The 21,730-nt window shown below is 40.8% G+C and overlaps 1 protein-coding gene across 1 annotated transcript in view; it reads left to right on the top strand.

Annotated features, from left to right (window-relative positions):
• SLC44A5 (solute carrier family 44 member 5) overlaps positions 1 to 21,730 on the top strand; it is a 70,541-nt gene that overhangs the window by 6,208 nt on the left and 42,603 nt on the right. The window contains exon 2 of the mRNA XM_021404863.1: positions 15,959 to 16,007. Within this exon, the coding sequence (XP_021260538.1) occupies positions 15,959 to 16,007 (49 nt within the window). The remainder of the gene's footprint in view (positions 1 to 15,958; positions 16,008 to 21,730) is intronic.

The raw sequence follows: 21,730 nt of genomic DNA, 5'->3' as shown, positions 1-21,730 counted from the left end.
AAAGAGTAGCCAGCTTTCTTCCACTCCTTTGTCTCTAAGGAAAGCTTCCCAGGAGTTTTCGTCTAACAATTCCTTAAACAGCCTGAAGTTCACTCTCCCAAACTTCAGGGTCCTGACCCCGCTCTTTGCCAGGCCCACGTTCCTTGAGATCATAAACTCAACCATGGCATGGTCGCTGCAGCCCAGGCTGCCTCCAGTCTTAACACCTTTAATGATCTCCTTTGCCTTGGTGTGCACCAGGTCCAGCAGCGCTTCACCTCTGGTCAGTCTGTCCAAGACTTGCACCAGAAAGTTATTATCCACAGACTCCAGTAATCTCCTGGATCTCTTGCAGCTCACTGTGTGGTTTTCCCTGCACATATCTGGGTGGTTTAAATCCTCAGCAGGACAAGTGCCTGCTAGCAAGATGCCCCCTGCAGCTGAAGGAAGAAAGCCTCGTCAGCAGGCTCCCCTTAATCAGGTGGCCTATAGTAGACCCCTACTGCTAGGTGCCCTTTATTAGTCCTGTCCCTAATTTCAGCCCACAGGCTCTCAACCGGCTCCTCACCATTTCTCAGTGGGTGCTCCTCACAGTTTATCCAGTCTTTAACATAGATGGCAACTCCCCCACCCTTCCTGCCCATCCTATCCCTTCTAAAAAGACAATATCTCTTGTAGAGGAAGTGCTAAGTCATGGCCTAAAGCAGTGATGGATCACCTGGGGGGAAGGCAGGGCCAACCCAGGTGAGCTCAGGTGCAAGCAATGCACCTGAGTGACAGGAAGGGGTGGAGCCAGGATCCACCCCTTCCCAGTCCTCATTTAAGGGTTGGCAGTGGAGGTAAGGGCATTTCTTGCTAGAGATTCCTGTTTGCCTGAGGTCTTCTAGAGGTAAGTAGCTCTTTTCCTTTATTTCTGCATCTGTGGCTGCTGTATTTGGGTTTATTCTTATTTGCTGTTGCTAAGGACTTTGCTGACTTGCTATTATTGTGGTAGTTTCCATCCTGTTATACTGTTACACCTCTCTACAGTGGTATTCCAGTTATGGGAATCATTACACCACATTTCTGTGATAGCAACCAAATTGTAATTTTCTGAGCATGTTATGGTTTCTAAATTCTCCTGTTTATTTGTTATGCTGCTTGCTTTGGTGTAAAGGCACTTCAGCTGGGCTTTCTGATGCATCCTCTTTCTGGAGGGGTTCTTCCTCAAGCATCTGAAAGAACGCTGAAGCTTTCCTCCTCTATTTCCTAGAGGGACATGAAAAGGTTTTGGATGGAGGTTGGAAATGTTATCTCCTCTGAGGATTCCCTGCAAGCTCCTACAGGGCAGTTCAGAGGTTTTTCCTCTGCAATCTCCTGGCATGATAGCAATCCCTAGCTTTTCTCTCTTCCATTGTGCTCTATTCTGCTATCAGGTCTAGTATAATGTTCTGGTCTACTTGCTCCACCCTAGTGAGCCTCATAGTATCCCCTTCCCCATTCCTACCTAGTTTAAAGCCCTCTCAGTGAGCCCCACCAGTGCTTGGGCTAGGATCTGTTTTCCTCTTAAAGGCAGGTGATGCCTATCTGCAGCCATTAGACCAGGTGCTGAGAATCACTGAGGTTGAAAAAGACTTTGAAGATTATCCAGTCCAACTGTACTCCTATCACCAATCTTCCCCACTACACTATGTCCCTCAGTACAAATCTAAATGGTTCTTGAATATCTCCAGGGATGGTGACTCCACCAGCTCCCTGGGTAGCCCATTCCAGTGCCTAGCCACTCCTTAGGAGAGGAAATCTTTCCTTATGTCTAACCTGAATCTGCCCGATGCAGCTTCAGGCCTTTCCCTCTCGTCCTATCATTAGTTACATGGGAGAAGGGACTGACCCTCACCTTGCCACAGCCTCCCTTCAGGGAGTTATACAGAGTGATAAGATCTCCCCTGGGTCTCCTCTTCTCCAGGCTAAATAATTCCAGTTCCCTCAGTCTCTCCCCATAGGACTTCTGCTCCAGACCCCTCTTTAGCTTTGTGGGCCGTCTCTGAACATGCTCCATGGCCTCAACCACTGTAACTCAAAGCAATTTGTATGAAACTCAAGAAGAAGTCCTTGCACCTGGTGAATGCAAAGATAAAAGTAGTTTGTTGTGACTTTAGTGCTTCAGTGAATCAGGGATTGTTCAGAAAAACAAGCCTGTTGATATACCAAGCGAAGCTAAACTGGGAAGCTTTAGAACTAGCACACGTTAATTCCTTTTGCTAAACTATTATACTGGTCCTTAAACTAGTATATTGGTACCAATTGCTAAACCAGCCTGTATCAGTTATAAGAGCTTCTAAAGGTAATTCCTGGTCAAATCAGTTTGAAATATCATGCTTATTCTCTGAATGTCTACAGTATAGTAAATCTTTATTTTCAAAGCATATTCTTCCTTTTCCAAAATAAATGAACTGGTCTTCATAAGATATACTGTTACAGTAGAAGATACTAGATTTTTTTGGACTCTGATATTTTGAGTCAGTAAAAGTCCTGACGGAACAGGCCAGGCATGCTTCTGTCTTGGGCCTTTGCAAACAGCAAGAGGCTGTGACCTGTTAGAGGCAATGCCAGGGCTGTAATCTGGGATTCAATATGCAAGTAGGACCTTCTTCTCATTCAGTTGAATCAGAAACATAGTGAATTTAAGCTGGATTCTTCGAAGTGGAAGAGTAGAGGAGAAAAAGAAAGGAGTTTGTGGAATAATGGATAGTAACCTTTATCACAACCATCCTATATGAATACACTTCTTTGAAGTAAGATGTTATTCCAAACTGCTATAATATTATGCGGAATAAGAGTGTATCCAAGTGGTCAGTCTGAACCACTGTGTATGTTATTGCATTACAATTCATATTTTATGTTACTATGAATTAACTTTCTGAATTAGATCAGGCTTTTGAGATACTGTATCAATGCTTCCTTTTTGTAGGTGGAATAATGTGACAGGGCCTGAATCCTATTGATTCGTTGATGGGTTGATCATAATACTAGTGTTACTGTAGCAGAAAGCACCTTCAGTGTAGCTGAAATAGCAAAACATAATCTATCTTTGGCATAATGGGGTAAACCCCTAAGAGTAGGAGGTCTTAGCAGGGAAAAGTGCTTGTTGTAAAACTAGAGGTGATGGTAAAAATGTGGTAGTCTGAAAGTAAGAAGTCTTCTGCAGTGACCTTCCCTTATGTAGAGGGAAGTTTCTGCCTGCTTGTGTAAGAGGTCTACTGCATACCTGCTTTTGTGGGAATCTTTTCAAGAAATAAATTTCAAGGACATTTAGAGACAATATTTATCACCATATTTGAAAAAGGAAAATGAATCTATTCTCAAGGTATGGCTGAGAGCTGCCACTGATTTATGACAGTCTAGCCTTCTTTCTGAGATGGGGAAGCTCTTGTATTTCATGAAGTGTACCTTTGTGTAAGAGCTATTGGAAACAAAGCCCCATAAATGTTATCACTAAAGTGACAGAATCAACTGACAAACGCTGAGAAACAGATTCAATGTACTGTTATACATGTAGACATCTAAGGCTAAGGTATCTGAGAAAAGTTAGAGTTTGAGAAAGACTTAGTCTACTTTTTGAAACATAAAAGCACATGTATTTTTTGTTAGTCAGCTTCCTGGGACTTTCTGTTATTCCCTCTTTCCATTAGTTAAGCGTTCTGCTTTTATTAATGTCAGCCAACTGGATATCTTCTGTGTCAGTGGAAGACATTCCATGTGGTAAGCATTGGGCTTTTACAGATAAATGTCACTGATTATTTTGTAGACCCTGCAATGAATCCTTGTTCAGTAATTGATCATTACTTGTGTGAAGACACTCATTTTTTTACTGTATATTTACTCCTGGAGTGTAAAAGCATGTAACACATGATTGCTTACTGTATTTACTGTTTCTTTCTTGTTGCTGTAGTGCTTGTGTCAGAGGCAGTCATATTTACAAAATCTGCCAGTGTGTGTAACAGTGGCTTGTTTCTGTAGCATCTGCATATTGTGAAAAGTGTAGAGTAGTGTATTTGTGTTAGCTATTGTATTAGCTTAATGCAGCAATGCAGAGACATGTAGCAGGGTAGCATAAATTGACTTAGGACTATCAAAGAACATAAGAGCTTATCTGTAAGATGAGCAAGCAGCTGTGTATGATGGCATATGACTGCATTGTTCAGTACCATAAAGATGCCCAAATTTTCCAACTGTTTCTTTTACAGTGAAAGCTAAGCAGAATGTAATGGCTGTACTTCGTACAAGATATAATCAAGCTTGGACATCAAGGTTTTTGCATTTAGTCTTTTCCTGCTAAACTGTAATGGTTCATCTAGGACTTTGAAGATGTTTCAGTCAGTGGTAGAAGCAGTGCAGAAGTACCTAAGAATATCTTTGAAGAAGACAAATGGAATAGCCATTCAAAGTTCATATCAACTTTATTTTTTGTGGGCTCTTACTTCAGTGGTTGTCCAGTTTCAGTAAGTTAGAGAGCCAGAACTTGCAATAAAAGAAAGCATGTGGGATGTTACCCTCCGGAGTGTTTGTAGCAGCTCCTGGTTGAGACACTATAGGCTGCATTCAGCCCTGAGGGGAAAGTGTTGAAAATTAATTCCTTATTTTTCTCTTGGGTGGAGAAAGTTAGTAGTCAAGCCAGGAGGAGAACTAGTTGTCCACAGCACTAGATGGAATATGTTGACGTAATGGTACAAATGAGATCTCATTCAAGGTGGTGTAATACAAATGATATAAACTCCAGGAGGATGGTGGGAAAGCAGTGATAAGCCTAACAAGTAACTACTGAGACAAAGCAGGTTTATTATAGGCCCATGTTTTACTTTTGTTAGGATGACAGGAAATAAACGCCTGGCAGCCGTTAGACTTCAGCTTTCAGAAGATTTTTGGTGGGTTACCTCTCCAGCAGGAAGTCCCATGCTTGTACACATCTCTTAAATTAGAAGCTACATAATACTGTTAATATATGGTTGGTATGTGCTTCTGACATGGAAAAGGTGGGAACTTGTTCCTGCCTTATGAGCATGTCACTAGAAAGAGGAGCTCTAATGCATGAGCAGAATTCTCCTTAATTGTCTCTTGGGCACAGTAGTATCTGGAAGAAAGCAGGTATCTGTTTCAGGTTAGTGGATTCCTGCTGGGTCAAGTGCACGCAGAGCATCTAGACTTGTACAAGCTGCTGTACCATGAAATCTGGTAGCTGAATTAGTGTTTTTCATAATAATTGTCCTTTGAAACAAGTGGATATGCTGAATAATAGCTCTAATTTTTGTTATTTAATATTACTTGTACTGGATGTTACAGTAAAACTAATTGTTTCTTCATCACTTGTATTTTTTTCTGAGAGAATTCCTCAGACGTGATATGGTTGCTAAGAAGCAGCTGATTAACCACATAGAAAAACATAGTTTCCTCCCCCCCACCCCGGAGAATGGTAAATAGTTCCAGTTCTATTGCTTTGTAGCTGGAAAAAGGCAATGAGCTATATCCATGAATACCCCTTTCTGTTGCTTTCAGTACAATGCAATATCTGTGCTAGCATCTAGACAACTGCTGTAAACAGTAAAATGATAATAAGTGCATGTCCCTGTGACCGGTACTCTTGAACTATTGCATTATTTATCCCCTTAAGTAACTTCAATGTTTGAGGGAGATTTGTGTGATAATGAAATTTTTATATATATAAAATTTTTTAGGAAAATATGTAGGTAATATGTATGTATATTTCCTTGTTAACCCTCTTCTGGCACCTGTCTAGGCTCTGGGAAATTGAAAACTAAACTGATAAAACATTAGTAACAGAAGTAGTGTAGCCGTGAACAGTTTACTTTAGAGGGCAAGTAACAGAGTACTTGTGTACATTGTATTTCTGTTTATGTAGTTCAGGCCAAGTAGACCTTTGCTAATTTGTGCTGATGGGCTCTTCACAAATAGCAAGAGGAAATGTAAGCGTAGTCCAGCATTTTGCATGAGCTCAAGGCTAGCCACGATGTTAGAACTCCAGACTGAAGGGGAGCGTTCATCTCAGCAGCAGTCCTGATGTTTAGTTTGCAGAGAGAACCTAAAAAACCAAAGCAAACAAAAAAAAAACCCCACCAGGATACTCTACTAAAACCACCAGAAAACCTACTAATAAAACAAACAAAAACCAGGCTGAGCTACTAAAAAGTGCTGGCTTTCACTTCTTATCCCCTAGTGATGAAAGGATACCCATCAGGGAAGGAAATTAAAAAAGAGTCTGCAGTGAAGCAGCACTCTGGGATAGTGAAGAACATATCAGAAGGATGAATCAATGAAACTTTCTTAAAAACAAACAATAGTCCACAAGGTGAATCTTGTTGCAGACTTCTCTTGTACAGCAAACAAACAAAATCCCTAGAATACTTGTCGAGATGCTATCAATGAAGTTAGGTTATACCTAGCAATGTGGCTTTGCAAGTGAAAGGAAAGAAAGCATGCAGCTGCCAAGAGCTCTTTTCCTAGGCTTTTTCCCATTGTGGGCATTTAAGTGTTGCCAGGAAAAGGCAGATGAGAAAACTGATCTTGCTTGAGTAATGTAAGAGCCAAAGCTTTCAATTCACTGCAACTTCTAGGGCTTTAGGCCTTGCTACAGATTTACCAACACTGTAAAAACTATGCTGACATTATAAAAACTCTGTTCCAGTACAGATCAAAAAGGGGAGTAGCTTAGAAAATAAACAGCTGCTTCATCTTAAGATTGATTCTGGTAAAGAGGCTAGCGAAATAAAATAACTAAGAGTTGGTTTATGTTCTTGTACCTGTTCTTTGTCTTCAGAAGACATTGTCAAGGTTTTCCTAGTCTGTACGTTACCTTCTTGACTATTTACTAGTGGTTTAGAAAAGTAATACTATATACTTACTAGAATAATGGGATATCTTTCCTAGCTAGATGTATAATATTTTCAGATAGTTCTTGTGTTAGAAACTTAATCAGAACTTAAAACTGAATCAACAGGTTGTTGCTAGCTTCTAGCAAATTGAGAAATTTGAAATGCAGCTTATATCAGAAGAATTTTTTGTCCTAACAATGTAATACTCTCCCAGTGAGTTGGAGGTAGTAATAAAACAAAGAAGTTAATACAGTAACTCAATTGTACAGTATTGTTGTCAAAAAAAGGGAGTATATTTCTGTACTCAAGAGGGTTGGTCCATCTTCCTTTAAGAACTTTTTTAAAGTTCTGAAGAATTAGAGATATTAAAGCATTTGTGTCAATGCACCAATTAATTATTTAGGTGATGTGTCTGTGAAGGGGGAGTTGTGCTGAAGATAAATATTTTTTTCACCAATCTGTGATTGAGCAATGGTCTGTAACCTGTTTATAATTGTTCTTTGATGTTTGAGATAATAGCTCTCTAAATCTTACATACTCGCTATACAACTGTGCTGCAAATAGCAGTGAAATTAAAGCTGTAGACCCAAACACTCAAAACATTTTTGCTTGTTTGTATAGTGAATGATATACAGTTTGGCAGAGCTGAGGCTGTTGCACTTACTGTACTAAAAAATGCATGTGATAATTCTAGGTTTTTGTAATAACAGCTGGTACTACATCAGATTTTCTTTACACTGGGACAGGATTCCTGTGAATTTAGGTTTGTCTTGGGTTTATTGCAAAATAAAATTCAAATACTAGAGAAGAAAACACGTGAGCAGCTGAAAACAGGCATTGTCCTATGGAAATGGTTGTGTGCTTCCATCACACCAAACTGAACAAAAAAATCTTTCATTAATACTGACTGCTCATTGAATTGAGACTGAGAGGAGACATGACGCTGCAAATAACAGCCTTATTGCACATAACTTCAAAAATCCACTGCCCATGTGTTTTTTTCTGTGTAAGAACAGGTCTGTAAGACATAGGAGTATGGAATTTACCAGAGTGAAATGAAAAATAAAGGAAGGAATGGCTTTTGAAAAAGTATTTTGAAAATGCTGCTTCAGTTTGCAGCTATTAGAAAACAATACTTGCATCTCATAGTTTCTGAATTCCATCCAGTGTCTCAAACCCTCTTAAGCTCTTCTTAAAAGCCTGCAAAACTAAAAATAGACTTCTTAAATTTGACACTTCTGAGAATGTTATTTCAGGCAAGATAAAGAAGCAGATTCCCATTAACCTACAGTGTGCCAATTTCTCTATGCTTCTCATTGTAGATTTAGCAGGTATAGCTGATGGTATAGTTTTACACCACGCAGTCATCTGACTTTTTTCAAATCATGATTAGTGAAAACATATGTTGTCATGGATAATCATATACATACCACCAGATTATCGCTACTTTGCATGACATCAGATAGGTTGTTCATTATCTTTGGTGATTGTAGTGTTGGTAGTGGTGTGTAATTTATTTAATTGGATTTAATGACATCTTCAGTTGCTGTACTAAGGTTAAAATATTAATAGTTGTTAATAATAAAGTGGTGTAAGCTTTAGGTGTACATCGTCAAGACTGATGTACATCCAGTTCTGTGTACCTTGACTTCAGCAGGGCATTCAACACTGTATCCCACAACATCCTTGTTATGAAACTCGGTAAGTGTGGGATAGGTGAGTGGATGATGAGGTGGATTGAGAACTGACTGACTGTCAGAGCTCAAAGGGTTGTCATCAGTGGGACAAAGTCTGGTTGGAGGCCTGTAACTAGTGGTGTTCCCCAGGGGTTGGTGCTGGGTCTGGTCTTGTTCAACATCTTCATCTTCAACCTGGATGAAGGGATAGAATCCACCCTCAGCAAGTTTGCTGATGATACAAAACTGGGAGGAGCAGCTGACACACTAGAAGGCTGTGCTACCATTCAACAAGTCCCAGACAGGCTGGAGCGTTGGACAGGGAGGAGCCTGATGAGGTTTTACAAGAGCAAGTGTAGGGTCTTGCACCTGGGGAGGAATAATTGCATGTGTCAGTACAGGTTGGGGGATGACCTGCTAGGTAGGATCTCTGTGAAGAAGGACCTGGGCATCCTGGTGGATCACAGGTTGGCTGTGAGCCAGCAGTGCGCCCTTGTGACCAAGAAAGCCAGTGGTGTCTTGGGGTGCATTTAAAAAGAGTGACCAGCAGGTCAGGGGAAGCGATCCTCCATCTCTACTCTGCCCTGTTTATGTGAAATATTAGTATAGCTGGTAAGTTCCTGTAGTATAGCTGATGTCATTTACAGTTATCTATTTTTGCATAATTTGCAGCCACTATGCATCTTGAATCTGAAGTATTTGCTCAGTCGTCTTTTCTGTCTACCTCTTTATGTTCTATGTCTTTTTGCTACAAAGAATTGCTTTGCTTTAAAGATCAGCTGTAGGCTATTGCCTGCTCTTTCACTGTTTCTTCCCTTTTAAAGGAGTTTGTACTTTTTCCTACCAACCCTTGCTGTAGTGGTTTCAACATCACAGATCAAAGTGAACACAAGTGAAAGACAAGGAATATGATGTTTCCTTCTGTGTTGCATTTGTTGTATGTCACCATCAGAACTGCCTTTTTTAAAGGTAGTTATTGGTGACCACACTGTAATCATACTTAGAATGAAATATTTCTAGCAGTATGAATTTGTGCTTGACTTCTAGCCATTAATTCTCTATAATGCACGCTTTTTTCCCTGTCGAGAGAACTGTCGTTTACCTTTGGCAGAACTTCAGTAGTGACAAACGTGGATGAGCAAGTTGTTAGAAGTGATTTTGCTTTCCCTTGTAGGTAGAAAGCACATTCAGCTGTATAGAAAACCTGCTGCAAAGTTATTTGCAAATCTTGTCCAAAACTTGTGGTGGATACTAGATGTGCAATTAACTAAACATTTTTGTCCAGGACAAAAGCCTCCCATAAAATCACTGAGTATGACTAATGCTGATGTGGACTAGTACATTGCTTATTGTGGTGGGTTGACGTGTGCAGCTGCCAGGTGCCTGACATGCAGCCCTCTCATTGCCCTCAGCAGGATACGTGGGGGAAATATTGTGAAACAACTTGTGGGTTGAGACAAGTAGAGAGATTGCTTGTCCGTTACATCACAGACAAAACAACTCAACTTTGGGGAAGATCAGTTTATTGACAGTTAATAATGGTAAAGCAGTGAGAACTAAAAGCAAACTAAACCTGTCTTCCCTCTGTCATCCTTTTACTTACTCTGTGTGAGTGGTGCAAGGTAATGGGAATGTGGTCAGTCCGTAATTCTTTGTTTCTGCTGCTCCTTCATCCTTGTCCTTCCCCTGCTCCGTGTAGAGTCCCTCCCATGAGATGCCATCTTTCTCAAACTGATCCGATGTGGGCTTCCCGCAAAGGCATGGAGCAGTTCCTCAACCTCCTAATGTACAGAGCTTGGTGTCTGCAGGGCAGTTTGTCTATTGTCTTCTCACCCCTCTCACTGCAATTGTGCAGTGTGGTGGTTTCTGTTTTCATTTTTCCCTTTTCTTTTAAATGTTATCCTGGAGGCACAACCAACATTGCTCATTGTCTCTGCTTTGGCCACCAGCCACTTCCGTCTGGAGCTGGCTCTTGTCTAACATGGGGCAGTGTCTGGGCTCACCTTGCACGATTCACCCCTGCAGCCCTCCTGCTACCAAAACCTTGCCACGTAAAGCCAATACAGTTAACGATCAGGAAACATGTAATAGATAAGGGAAGCCTCTTATTTTTTCAGTTAGTTTCTAGTGAGTTGTATGTTGCTAAAATTGTGAAACTTGTAGAATGTATAAGGAGAAAATCATACTTCAGGAGATAAACATGACCATTTTTCCAGTCAGTTTGTTGAAAGAGTAATACACTCAACTGTAAATGCAGCTGTGTGTATTCAGCCATCTCTGACAAAATAGCAGAGGTATCCCAGAATGTCTTGGTACCTAATGATCAAACTCTTTGATGTGATGTGCTTTATTTCTGGTGATGAACTGTGAAAGACAATCAGAATGGCTCAAGCAGTGGGAATAGGAGGAGGATGGAATGTGATCTCTGGACCAGATTTTTGCTTAAATTCTCTAGAGAGTGGGAAATACTTAAAGGGGAAAAAAATCCAGGCGAAGAAGTGAAGAAAAAGCTTTTCTTTCTTCTTTTCTTTTTTAGATTTCTTTCTCCTCCCCCTCTTAAATCTGAATGCTGTCTTTTATTCTAATTGTGAAAACACAGAATTACTTTGGCATTTCATCACTAGTTGGATATTTTTTAAAATAGGGCTTAGCAGGGTACTGATTCAAATCATAGTGAGAAACATGGACTGTATCTTGATGTAAAATAATTTTGTCTGTTAAGTAACAGGAATGGAAATGATTGTGACTTCAGAAATATATTTTTTCTTCAAGCAAGTTAATTATTGCATTTCTTAAAGCATTCAGGCTATGTGGACGTAGGTTGCTCTGAAAGTAATGCCTCCTGGTTATTTTCATGGAAACTACAACGGATACAAAAAGCACAAGAACACTATTTGATAGAATTCTCCACTACAAAATGTTACTTTTCAACATAATCACCACCATTAGCCTGTGTGTGGTTGAGCTGGTTGAGATGCTCTTTATTTTGTGTTGTGACAGCTGTGCATGGCTGTCCAGAACGCAGCTTGGCTTTCAAGTCTCTGCTGGTGCTGAAACACCCTACCCACCACCTCCGTGTGCTCACATCCACTGTTTGATCTCTGTAGATGTTCCGCAAGCACTGATGAATGTCAGTGGGTGTGATTTTTTTCTGCTTGGAGGAATTTACTGACACACCTTTGCGTCATACACACTTCCATGTCAGATGCCGTTTTGTCAGACTACCTCTCTCTGCTGCCATCTGTCACACTACAACAACATGTAATGGAATATTGTCCGGAAGGTTCAACCTCTGCTGCCATACCACTGCCTCTGACATCACGGGCCATCCTAATAATGTAGGAGGCATTATTTTGGAGCAGCACATGTGTACGCACACATGAGGGCTTTATCCTCTTAAATTCAAAATCATTCAAATAATTTTCAGATCATTATTTAAACCATAATTAGTACTTAATTTAGCACCTAATAATTAGTTGAATGGAGACAATATTTTCTGTGTCAATGTTAACTATCTCATTAATTGTATATGTTGGAAATGCTGAGAAGTTCATTTTAGAAGGAAAGCCTTTACCTAATATTGGATTACTTTAAAAAAAAAAAAAATAGCAGTCTCGCTACCTAGGTAAAGAACCTGGCTCAATGGATGAAGACCAACTTGGCTTAACTCGTTGTGTGTTTAGGGGTCTACAGAGACAAATGTCAATAGTCACAGTTGCCCTTTTTTAAGGACACATTTGGCTTTTTTAAACTCAAGTTTCTGATTCAAGAGGAATTTTCATAGACACAAAATAGACAATGTAGTCAAAGTCTGTTCTCTATTAATAAGCAGAAAAAACTTAGAACAAAGAGTCACTTCTGACTGCTTTTGATCAACTGCAAATGATTTATTTGTTCAAATAAATTCTTAAGTTAAATCTGCCTGTGTCATTTTGTGAGTGCCTTCATTGTTCCGGGTACATAGAGCCATTGCTAGCCCTGGTAAGACTTCAGAGTGCGTCCTACAGTAAATGGCAGCAGTGTCAGAGATGAAGGTAAAATCAATGAAAATGTGACTCTCTGTTGAAACACTGGGTCTAATTAACATAATCTTACTAATGCCATTTGTAACCATGTATCTAATGGTTCAAAAACAGCCATGGGAGCTGCTGCTCCTTTCATCATAGTGGACTATGCTGTACACAGACTAGATGCATGCAAATAAGCAGGCATTCATAATCATCTTATGTATGGTGTTACACAGACAAGTGTTAATCTCTGTTAAAGAGACAATAGCCACAAGACACCAAATCTCTATTTTAATGGTGTTCTTCATATTATTCTTCGTGGTTTGTGGTTGGTTGGGTTTTTTGTTTGTTTTAAGAATACTGCTACAGGGTGTTTGTTTCTATATAGGGAATAGCACATGAATTAGCGTGATGCTTTTAAATCTTATTTTCTAGACAAATCTGTTTTTGCCTACCATTGTAATCACTCTAATGCATAACCAGATATTTTTGTATTCAAGTATCATACCAGATACCAGTAATCAAATGCAAGAATTCCTATCTTAATCAGTAAACATGTTTGAAAAGGGAGATGTTTAACAAATCAGTAATGTGAAAGATATTTATATCCTAGAATCACCAAGGTTGGAAAAGACCTGCAAGATCATCCGGTCCAACTGCCCATCTACCACTGCTATTTCCCCGCAAAACCTTGTCCCTTAGTATCATCTGAATGTTCCTTGAATGCCTCCAGTGGCAGTGACTCAACCACCTCCCTGGGCAGCCTGTTCCAGTGCCTGACTGCTCCTTTGGAGAAGAAATTTTTCCTGATGTCCAACCTGAATCTCCCCTGGTGCAGCTTGAGGCCGTTCCTTCTAGCCTAAGCACCGCAGAGTGACAGGCAGTCTAGTCTTGGCAGGTAGAGTATGAGCATACAACCAATGGTTTATGTTTTCAAAAAGATCCCTTATATCTTCATCGTATTTGATTACTGGTACCGATTATGCTACATATCTCAAAGTCAACATTAGAAGATCACTGTGATTTTCTGCAATAGCACAATGACATGTATAATTATATGGCATGCATCATTTGTGGGTTAATATGATTTTTCTTGTCACTGCAGTACAGGATTTACTTAAACTTGGTTCTAGCATGTAGTTTTGTTTTTAAAATTTGTCATAGGAATGCATATCTATGTCTCATTACAGATTCTATAATAGGTTTTATAATCATATTGCACAAGAAGTGGAAACTTCATACTGGCAAACATCAGTGTATGGGGATTCTGTTTGTCTCTGGAAGGAGAGATGTCTAGTTTATTAAGAAAAAGATGGCTTCAGGCTTTTGGTTTCGCACAATAAATACAGTGCCTTGTATTTCCTTTTAGTATATAGGTGTTATACTATCTAAAGCAGCAATGCTAAGACTTTCTAGTTCTAATGTATCTGTTCTGCACTGCTGTGCTATGCAGAAAGCTGAAATGTATATTTTATTGAGAAAATAATTTAGTGAATGATGACAGCTTCTACAGATAAATGTCCCATTTGGTAAGAATGAAAAATTGATATGCAGCAGATAGTTTATATTTTAGACTGAGACTTGGCAGGGTGCATCTTGTTTAACATCTATGCATAAGTTGTACTATGGGAGGGCAATAGAGGAAGAAAGATTTGCCAGCTGTGAAGTGTAAAGACAGCTTACTGTCACAACAGCACAGGCTGCAAAAGCACAATTACTAACTGTGATACCTTACTGAGTTAACAAATCATTGCTGTATTGCACAGAAGGCTTAACGTGGTGCTTGCACAAGTGGCATGCAGACATTTTATTCCATGTCAAGTTACAAATGCTGAATTCTGAGAGCTACCAATGTAATGCTTTGTAAACACTCAACTAAAACATGCAGTGTTGCCGGCGTTTAGCTCTCTGGCTAAATTGTTTAGTGCAGTAATGTGGACTCTTTACTTTGTAAGAATTGCCACAGTAAAGGGGGTTCATTTTGCTGCTTAGTTGCATGTATTATACAGAAATGCTAGTTCATCAACTCATCAGAGCAGTGTCTGTGCTGAGTAAACAATGCCAAAGACTTTATGTGTTTTCTCTTGCGTTTCTGTATCTCTTTTTAAAATATATAATAAAGGTTTTTTCCCCTCCCTAATGGAAAAAGCAGATACTAGCTGTTACAGGAAACAGTTCTACATCATTTCTTTTGAGACTATGCTTTACGGGTGCCTTGAACATACAAAAAGTGATTGTAGTGTTTTAATGGAAAAGCTTGTGGAATCACAAGTGTCTCAGCATCACTGGGTGGCACAGTGTTGTAAGCAATACTGAAGAAGCTGAAAATGACTCTGTGGATATTCCCTGACTGTGTGTATTACCATTAAAATTTTTCTTTTATCTTCATTTTGTTCAAAAAAACAAGCTGGAAATATTATCTTTTACAATTTAGCTTTTTAAATATGAATGCTGTTACCCCTACGCCCTTTTCCATGTCATACTTGTTGAAAGTGCTCAGAAATGTCTGTTAGAAACACTTGCAGTATACTGCTATGGGATATTGAGGCAATTCAGTACCATGCCTCAAAAGAAAAGCATAAAAAAAAATTGCCTGAATCTAAAGACTTTGAGAATATTTAAAACACAGTACCATGTTTGATATGATTAAAGTATCATATCAAAAATGGGCAAAGGGGGAAAGAAAATGTTTATTAAAAAAAATGTATTTAAGACTAGCTGACTCGAGATCTCCATATCAGGAAAAGCAAAGTTCACAAAGTACTGACTGAGTAGTAAACTCTGTAAGTTTTCTGGACTCTGTTTCTTAAAATATTGTTTTCATTCCACTGGCAGTCTGAAAATATTTTATAATTGGTCAAAGTCAGGGGTACAAATAAAGGGGAAAAAAGGCATACTTATTCTAGAATACAGAATGAGTCCTGATAGAAGAACACTGAGCCAGTGTAGTTTTTTGAAATACTAGATCAGCAGTTTATGTACAAAAATGACTCCAGACTGTTCTTTTAGAGAAAAATCAGAAGGATTTAGCTTGCAGCTCCAAAGAGCTAGTTTACTTACTCATTGCTGCCAAACGCACTTAGCAAGCGTGTGACTGTGAGGTGTAGTTGTTGCCTCTCGAGTATCATCAACTTAATATAGTTAATGTTATGGATTAACATACATCCTATCACTACATCTAATTTATCATGTGGTAAAATGGACACCCTCGGATTTCTTAAGCTTGAAGAAAAAACTTCGATCTTGACTACCAAAACTAGGTGGTTGTGTTGGTGAATTACTGGTAATGCCTGCATGAAGTTATTTTAACAGAATTGAGTAAATGGGGATTTATGGAAGATGTTCTTCAAAGACTGTGGTTAACAACTCTTCTGTATAGATTTTATTTTTAATAAGGGCATGATTTTATGTTGTTTTATTTTAAATGCAGGTGAACCAAGGAAATTTGACCCAAAGTTCAGAGGACCTATTCATAACAGGTAAGTATCTTAAGTCATTCTGTTTTATTCTGTTGGCTTTGCAGTGAGCAAGGGATAAAAATTTGGTTAATTAAACATGTGAATTTGATACTGAAATTCTCTTTAATCCAGGAGACTAACGTTCCCACACTTGTGTGTGTTTTTACGTTCTTTCAAAGTGAATGCCAATTTTGTAAACCTTATTGTTTGTACAGAATCATCTAATCATGGAATGGCTTAGATTGGGATAGTCGTTAAAGATCATCTTGTTCCAAATACCCTAATGTGGGCAGAGTTGCCAACCACCAGCTCATGCTCCCCGGAGCCTCATCCATGGCTTTGAGCACCTGTAGGGATGGGGCACCCATAGCTCTGGGCAGCTGTGCCAGGGCCTCGTCACCTCTGGGTAAAGAACTTCCTCCTTACATCTGGCCTAGATCTCTCCTGTCCTATCACTATTAAACTACGTAAAAATTTGCTCTCCCATGGAGTTTATAAAGTACTGGAAGGCTGCAATGAGGTCCCCCCAGAGCCTCCTCTTCTCCAGACTGAACACTTCCACCTCTTTGTTTGTCTCCACTGGAGAAGTGCTGCAGCCTCTGAGCATCCTCATGGCCTACTCTGGACCTGCTCTAGTAGCCCTACTTCTTTCTTGTGCTGGGGGCCCTAAATCTGGACACAGTACTCCAGATGTGGCCTCATGAGGAGGGCAGAGTAGAGGGGAATGATCCTCTCTCTCTCCCTGCTGCCCACTCCTCTTTTAATGTCACCCAGGATACAGTTGGCCTTCTGGGCTGCAAGTGCACACTGCTGGTTCGTGTCCAGCTTTTTGTCCACCATGACCCCCAAGTCCTTCTCTGCAGGGCTGCTCTCAAGGAGTTTTTCTCCCAGTCTGTACAAATAGCTGGGTTTTCCCTGACCCAAATGCAATGCCCTGCACTTGGCTTTCTGAAACTTAATTAGGTTTTTGTGTGCTCACTTTTCAAGCCTGTCCAGGTCCCCCTGGATGGTGTCCCTCCTTGGGACACCCTCTGTTCAGCTTAGTGTCATCTGCAAACTTGCTGAGGGTGCATTGGATCCCATTGTCTATGTCACTGATAAAGAAGTTGAAGAGTAGCAGTTCTAAGTTGGACCCATGCAGGATACCACTCATGACCAGCCTCCATGTGGATGTGGAGCTATTGACAGCAACACTCTGGATATGACAAACCAGCTAATTCTTTATGCACCTAATAGTTCACCCTTCAAACCCATATCTCACCAATTTAAAAATAAGGATGTGGTGTGAGACCATGTCAAATACCTTGCAGAAGTCCATGGATGATCTTGTGGGTCTTTTCCAATCTTGGTGATTCTATGATGCTGTGATTCACATTACTCACCAGCCCCTCCTTGTTGGTGAGGACAAGGTCCAGCATTTTCTCATGGGTTCCTGTACTACTTGGAATAGGAAGTTATCATCGACACATTCTTGGAACCTCTTTGATTTCTGGTGTGCTGCTGTGCTGTCTCTCCAACAGATATCAGGGTGGTTGAAGTCCCCCATGAGGACCCTGTTTTCTGAATGTGAAGTTGCTCCTATCTGTTTATAGAGGGCCTCATCCTTTGGTCTTCCTGATCAGGCAGCCCACTACAATGTCTCCTTCCTCCACCTTCCCTTTAACCCTGATGCATATACTCTCTGTCAGCTCCTCATCTATCCCCAGGTGGAGCTCTGTAGTGGAAATGCTAAGTCAGGGCCTGAACCAGTGCTTGAGCACCTGGTGGGAAGGCAGGGCCAACCCAGGGGAGCTCAGCTGCATGCAATACACCTGAGTAATGGAAAGGGTGGAGCCAGGATCCACCCCTTCCCAGTCCTCATTTAAGGGTTGGTGGTGGAGGCAAGGGTGTCTTACTGGAGATCTCTGCCTGCCTGAGGTCTTCCAAAGGTAAGCAGCTCTTTTCCTTCATTTCTGCAGCTGCTGCCTTTGGGCTTGTCCTCATTTGCTGTTGCCAAAGACTTTGCCACCCTGCTATTATCGTGGTACATTCCATCACATTGTAGCATTACAAGCTCTGTGGATTCCAGGTGGTTATTGATGTAGAGGGCAACACCCCCTCCCCTTCTCCCCTGACTGTCTGTCTTTCCTAAAGTTTATACCCTTCTATTCCTACATCCCAGTTGTGAGAATCATCCCACCATGTCTCAGTGATGCCAATGACATCATAGCCCTGTAGGTATGCAGATGCCTGCAACTCCTCCTGCTTGTTCCCCATGCTCCTTGCATTGCTGTACAGGTGCTTGAGCTGGGCTCCCACCGAGGCTGATTTACCAATTAGAGTTCCTTTATCCCTTATCATCAGCCGGTTACTTCAGAACCCTGGGATGCATATTGTCTGGCCTCATATGTGTGCAGATTTAGCCTCATGAGGTAGTCTCGGGCTTCCCTCGGGTAAGTAGGGCTGTTTGTCAGGTACTACCAAGTCTGCAGAACGTGTCTGCAGAAGCAGTTATCTGTACACTCAGCAGTGTTGGTGGGTTCTGAGGTCCCTTGGTAGATGATGCAGTCTGTCTTGTTTCTGTATGATATTGGACTGGAAGCCAGGCATACTCTTCTTCAGCTTGCAGCTGCTTTTCTTGTTCAAATTGGTGAAACTCTGTGATCATACACCAAGACATCTGGACTTATTTTTGCTGTGTTACTGTATCCTTGTCTAGTGGAGGGTGTCCCTGCCCATGGTACAGGGGTCAGAAGGGGATGATCATTAGAGGTCCCAAACCATTCTATGACTCTTATTGCATGATGTAGCTGGTGAGAACTATTTTTACGCTGTGGCTTGCTGTTGGTAACGTGCAATTGCTGTGAAATGACTGCAACTTCAGGTGTATGTATGTGCTGTTCTAATTGGACATTCTACCATTCCACAGCAGCTTCTTGAGAGCAAAGTAAAATAAAAACCGACCAATAGCTGGTACACCATGTATGTTCAGTGCATTGTTAATGCTCTGGTGAGACAGTGTTGTTGGAAACAATATGAAATAGATCAGTGTGCTGAACACTGAGGGTGTTCTCCAGTGTACAGTACACCATAAGGCATTGATTCCTTAGTTGTTGCTTATGGAGCTTGCTTTGCAGTGAGGTGCACCTGGGTTCAGATTCAACCTATTGCTTGTGTAAGATACCCAAATGACTTGTCTAACCATGTGGGGTCATTAGGGCGCACTGTGCAGTATGTGATAGGCATATCCCTGAAAGCAGTTTAAGATTTTTTTTAAGACAATGAATGCTTGTTTTTACTTTCCCCTTTCCAGTTAAATAAGTAAAATAAAGTAAATAACAATTAGCTAGCTTAGATGAATGAAATGCTTTCTCAGAATATATTCCCAAGAGTTAAAGAGGAGAAAAGTCATCATCTGCTCTAATTTTGCTTCTGACTTCGGGATTTCTGTAGGAGGAGAGACATTAGAGTGTTTAACCCCCAGCCAGCTTGGCACCGTGCAGCCACTCACTCACTTCCCACGGCAAGGTAGGAGAGAGAATCTGAAAGCTAAAAGAGTGAGAACTCGTGGTTTGGGATGAAAACAGTTTAAGTAATGCAAAAGCTGCATGTCCACACAGAACAAAATAAAGACGTGGGTAACTGTTTCTTTAGAAGACAAACAGCATCATTCCAAATGTCCTCTCATTCCTCCCCCTTTTTTATTGTGACAAATGGTATAGGATATCCCTTTCATCAGTTGGGGTCAGCGTCCCCTCCTCGTTTCTTGTGCACCTCCAGCCTCATCTCTAGCAGGCCATGAGAAGCTGAGATATCCTTGATTCTTTAAGCACTGCTCAGTAGAAGCCAAAGCATCTATGTGCTGTCATTGGTATTTCTCATCAGAAATCCAAAACATGACATCGTACAAACCTCTATGAAGAAAATTAACTATATGCCAGCCAAACCCAGGGCAGCCTGGAAGATGTTCCAGACACAATGATCGTGGCACGTGAGTACTAGCAATGAACATTCAGCTGCGGACAGAGCTGCTTGTACACTTCACCGTAACTGGCATAACTATATATACGGTGTTGGTGCAAAACACCTTGTAGCAGTAACTCTGTGTATGGTGTAGGTGCAGATACACCTATCTTTGCTTTCAGCTGATGACATAAATTGACCTGCTCTTAACCTCATGGTCAACTTTCTGTAGTCAGGGAATAAGTTTCTCTTCAGTTTTGAAAATGAAGAGGAGGGATAGGCTGCAAATTGTGTATGTCAGTGATGACAGGTGCAGAGACATAGAACAGTTACATTCCATCATAGTGGCTGCTGAAGCTAATGCATTTTTGAAGTACAGTAGAGTATAAATGTTTACAAGTTGTGAGCACCAACTGATCCTCCAAGCCACTAGAAATCTGAAAACCTGAGAAACAGAAAGCAAGTCATAATAATGGTGTATTAATGTCTATCGAATAACATATTGCTCCCCTTATTTTTGTCAAATGAATACTTTGCAAGTAGAAACATTTGTGTGGACTTCATTGCTTGTATTTTTCTGAAGAGAACAGAGCTGTTGCCGGTTGCTGAAGTGTTGAGCACTGGGGTTAATAGGAGTGTTCAGCGAGGCAATGTTTATGGTACATTGCTAGTACCATAATTCTGAAGGAGTTTGTGTGTGGAGTTTGGTTATATTTCATGGAAGCGTATTTTGTTAAAATGGAATAAATGCAGTGGCTGTGGGGGAGGCGATTGTCTCCCTCTACTCTGCCCTTGCGAGGCTCCTTCTGAAGTAGTGTGTCCAGATCTGGGGCCTCTGGCTCATGAAAGATGTGGAGCTGTTGGAGCGGGTCCAGATGAGACTGTGAAGGTGCCCGGTGGCTGCAGTACCTCTTTTGAGAGCTGGGGACGTTCAGCCTGGAGAAGAGGAGACTCTGTGGAGACCTCATTGCAGCCTTCCAGTACCTGAAGGGAGCTGATAAACGTGAGAGAGAGCAACTTTTTACATGATCTAATAGTGATGGGACAAGGGGGACTGGCTTCAAACTAAATGAGGGGAGATCAAGGTCAGGTGTGAGGAGGAAATTCTTCCACCAGAGGTGGTGAGGCCCTAGTGCTACTGCCCAGAGCTGTGGGTGCCCCACCTTGGAGGTGTCCAAGGGTACGGATGGGGCCTGGTCCGCCTGAGCTGGTGGGGGGCACCCAGCCCATGGCAGGGCTGGGGCTGAGGGCCTGTGAGATCCCTTCTAACCACAGCCATTCTATGATTCTGTGTGAACAATTATGTTAAATGGAGCCAAAGTTTCACACGTGGTATCTAGTAAAATAAGTAATTTATTTGTTATGGAAAAACAATTAGTCTGTATGTTTTAAAATTCTCTGAAGCCACTCAGTAAAGGATTTGATTAGGTTTTTTTGTTTGTTTTTTTTCAGTCTTTATTTTGCAACAGTACTTGGACACAGTGAGTTCTACTAGGAACTATACAAGAGTTTGTGCCCTATAAATGTCCTATAAGGAACAGAAAGTCCTGCTTTCTGGTTAAGTGTTCATGGGTACTTGTTTATGATGGGTCTGCAAAACTTAAAAGATCTGGCACAAACAAATGTAACTGTTAATTTTATTTAGTTATCACAAAATGAGACCTATGAGAATTATACTTGAAGAGATTTTTGAGATGTTATGAGCTGTAATTAAAGTATTTATGGTGGCTCATTTCTCCTGAGATTTCTTCTATTAAGTCTTCTGTATCTTAAAAATTTCCCTTATGGGGTGAGAGCCAATC

The sequence above is a fragment of the Numida meleagris genome, chromosome 7, assembly GCF_002078875.1.
Source record: "Numida meleagris isolate 19003 breed g44 Domestic line chromosome 7, NumMel1.0, whole genome shotgun sequence".
NCBI lineage: Eukaryota > Metazoa > Chordata > Aves > Galliformes > Numididae > Numida > Numida meleagris.
This window is presented reverse-complemented; position numbering and strand designations above follow the sequence as displayed.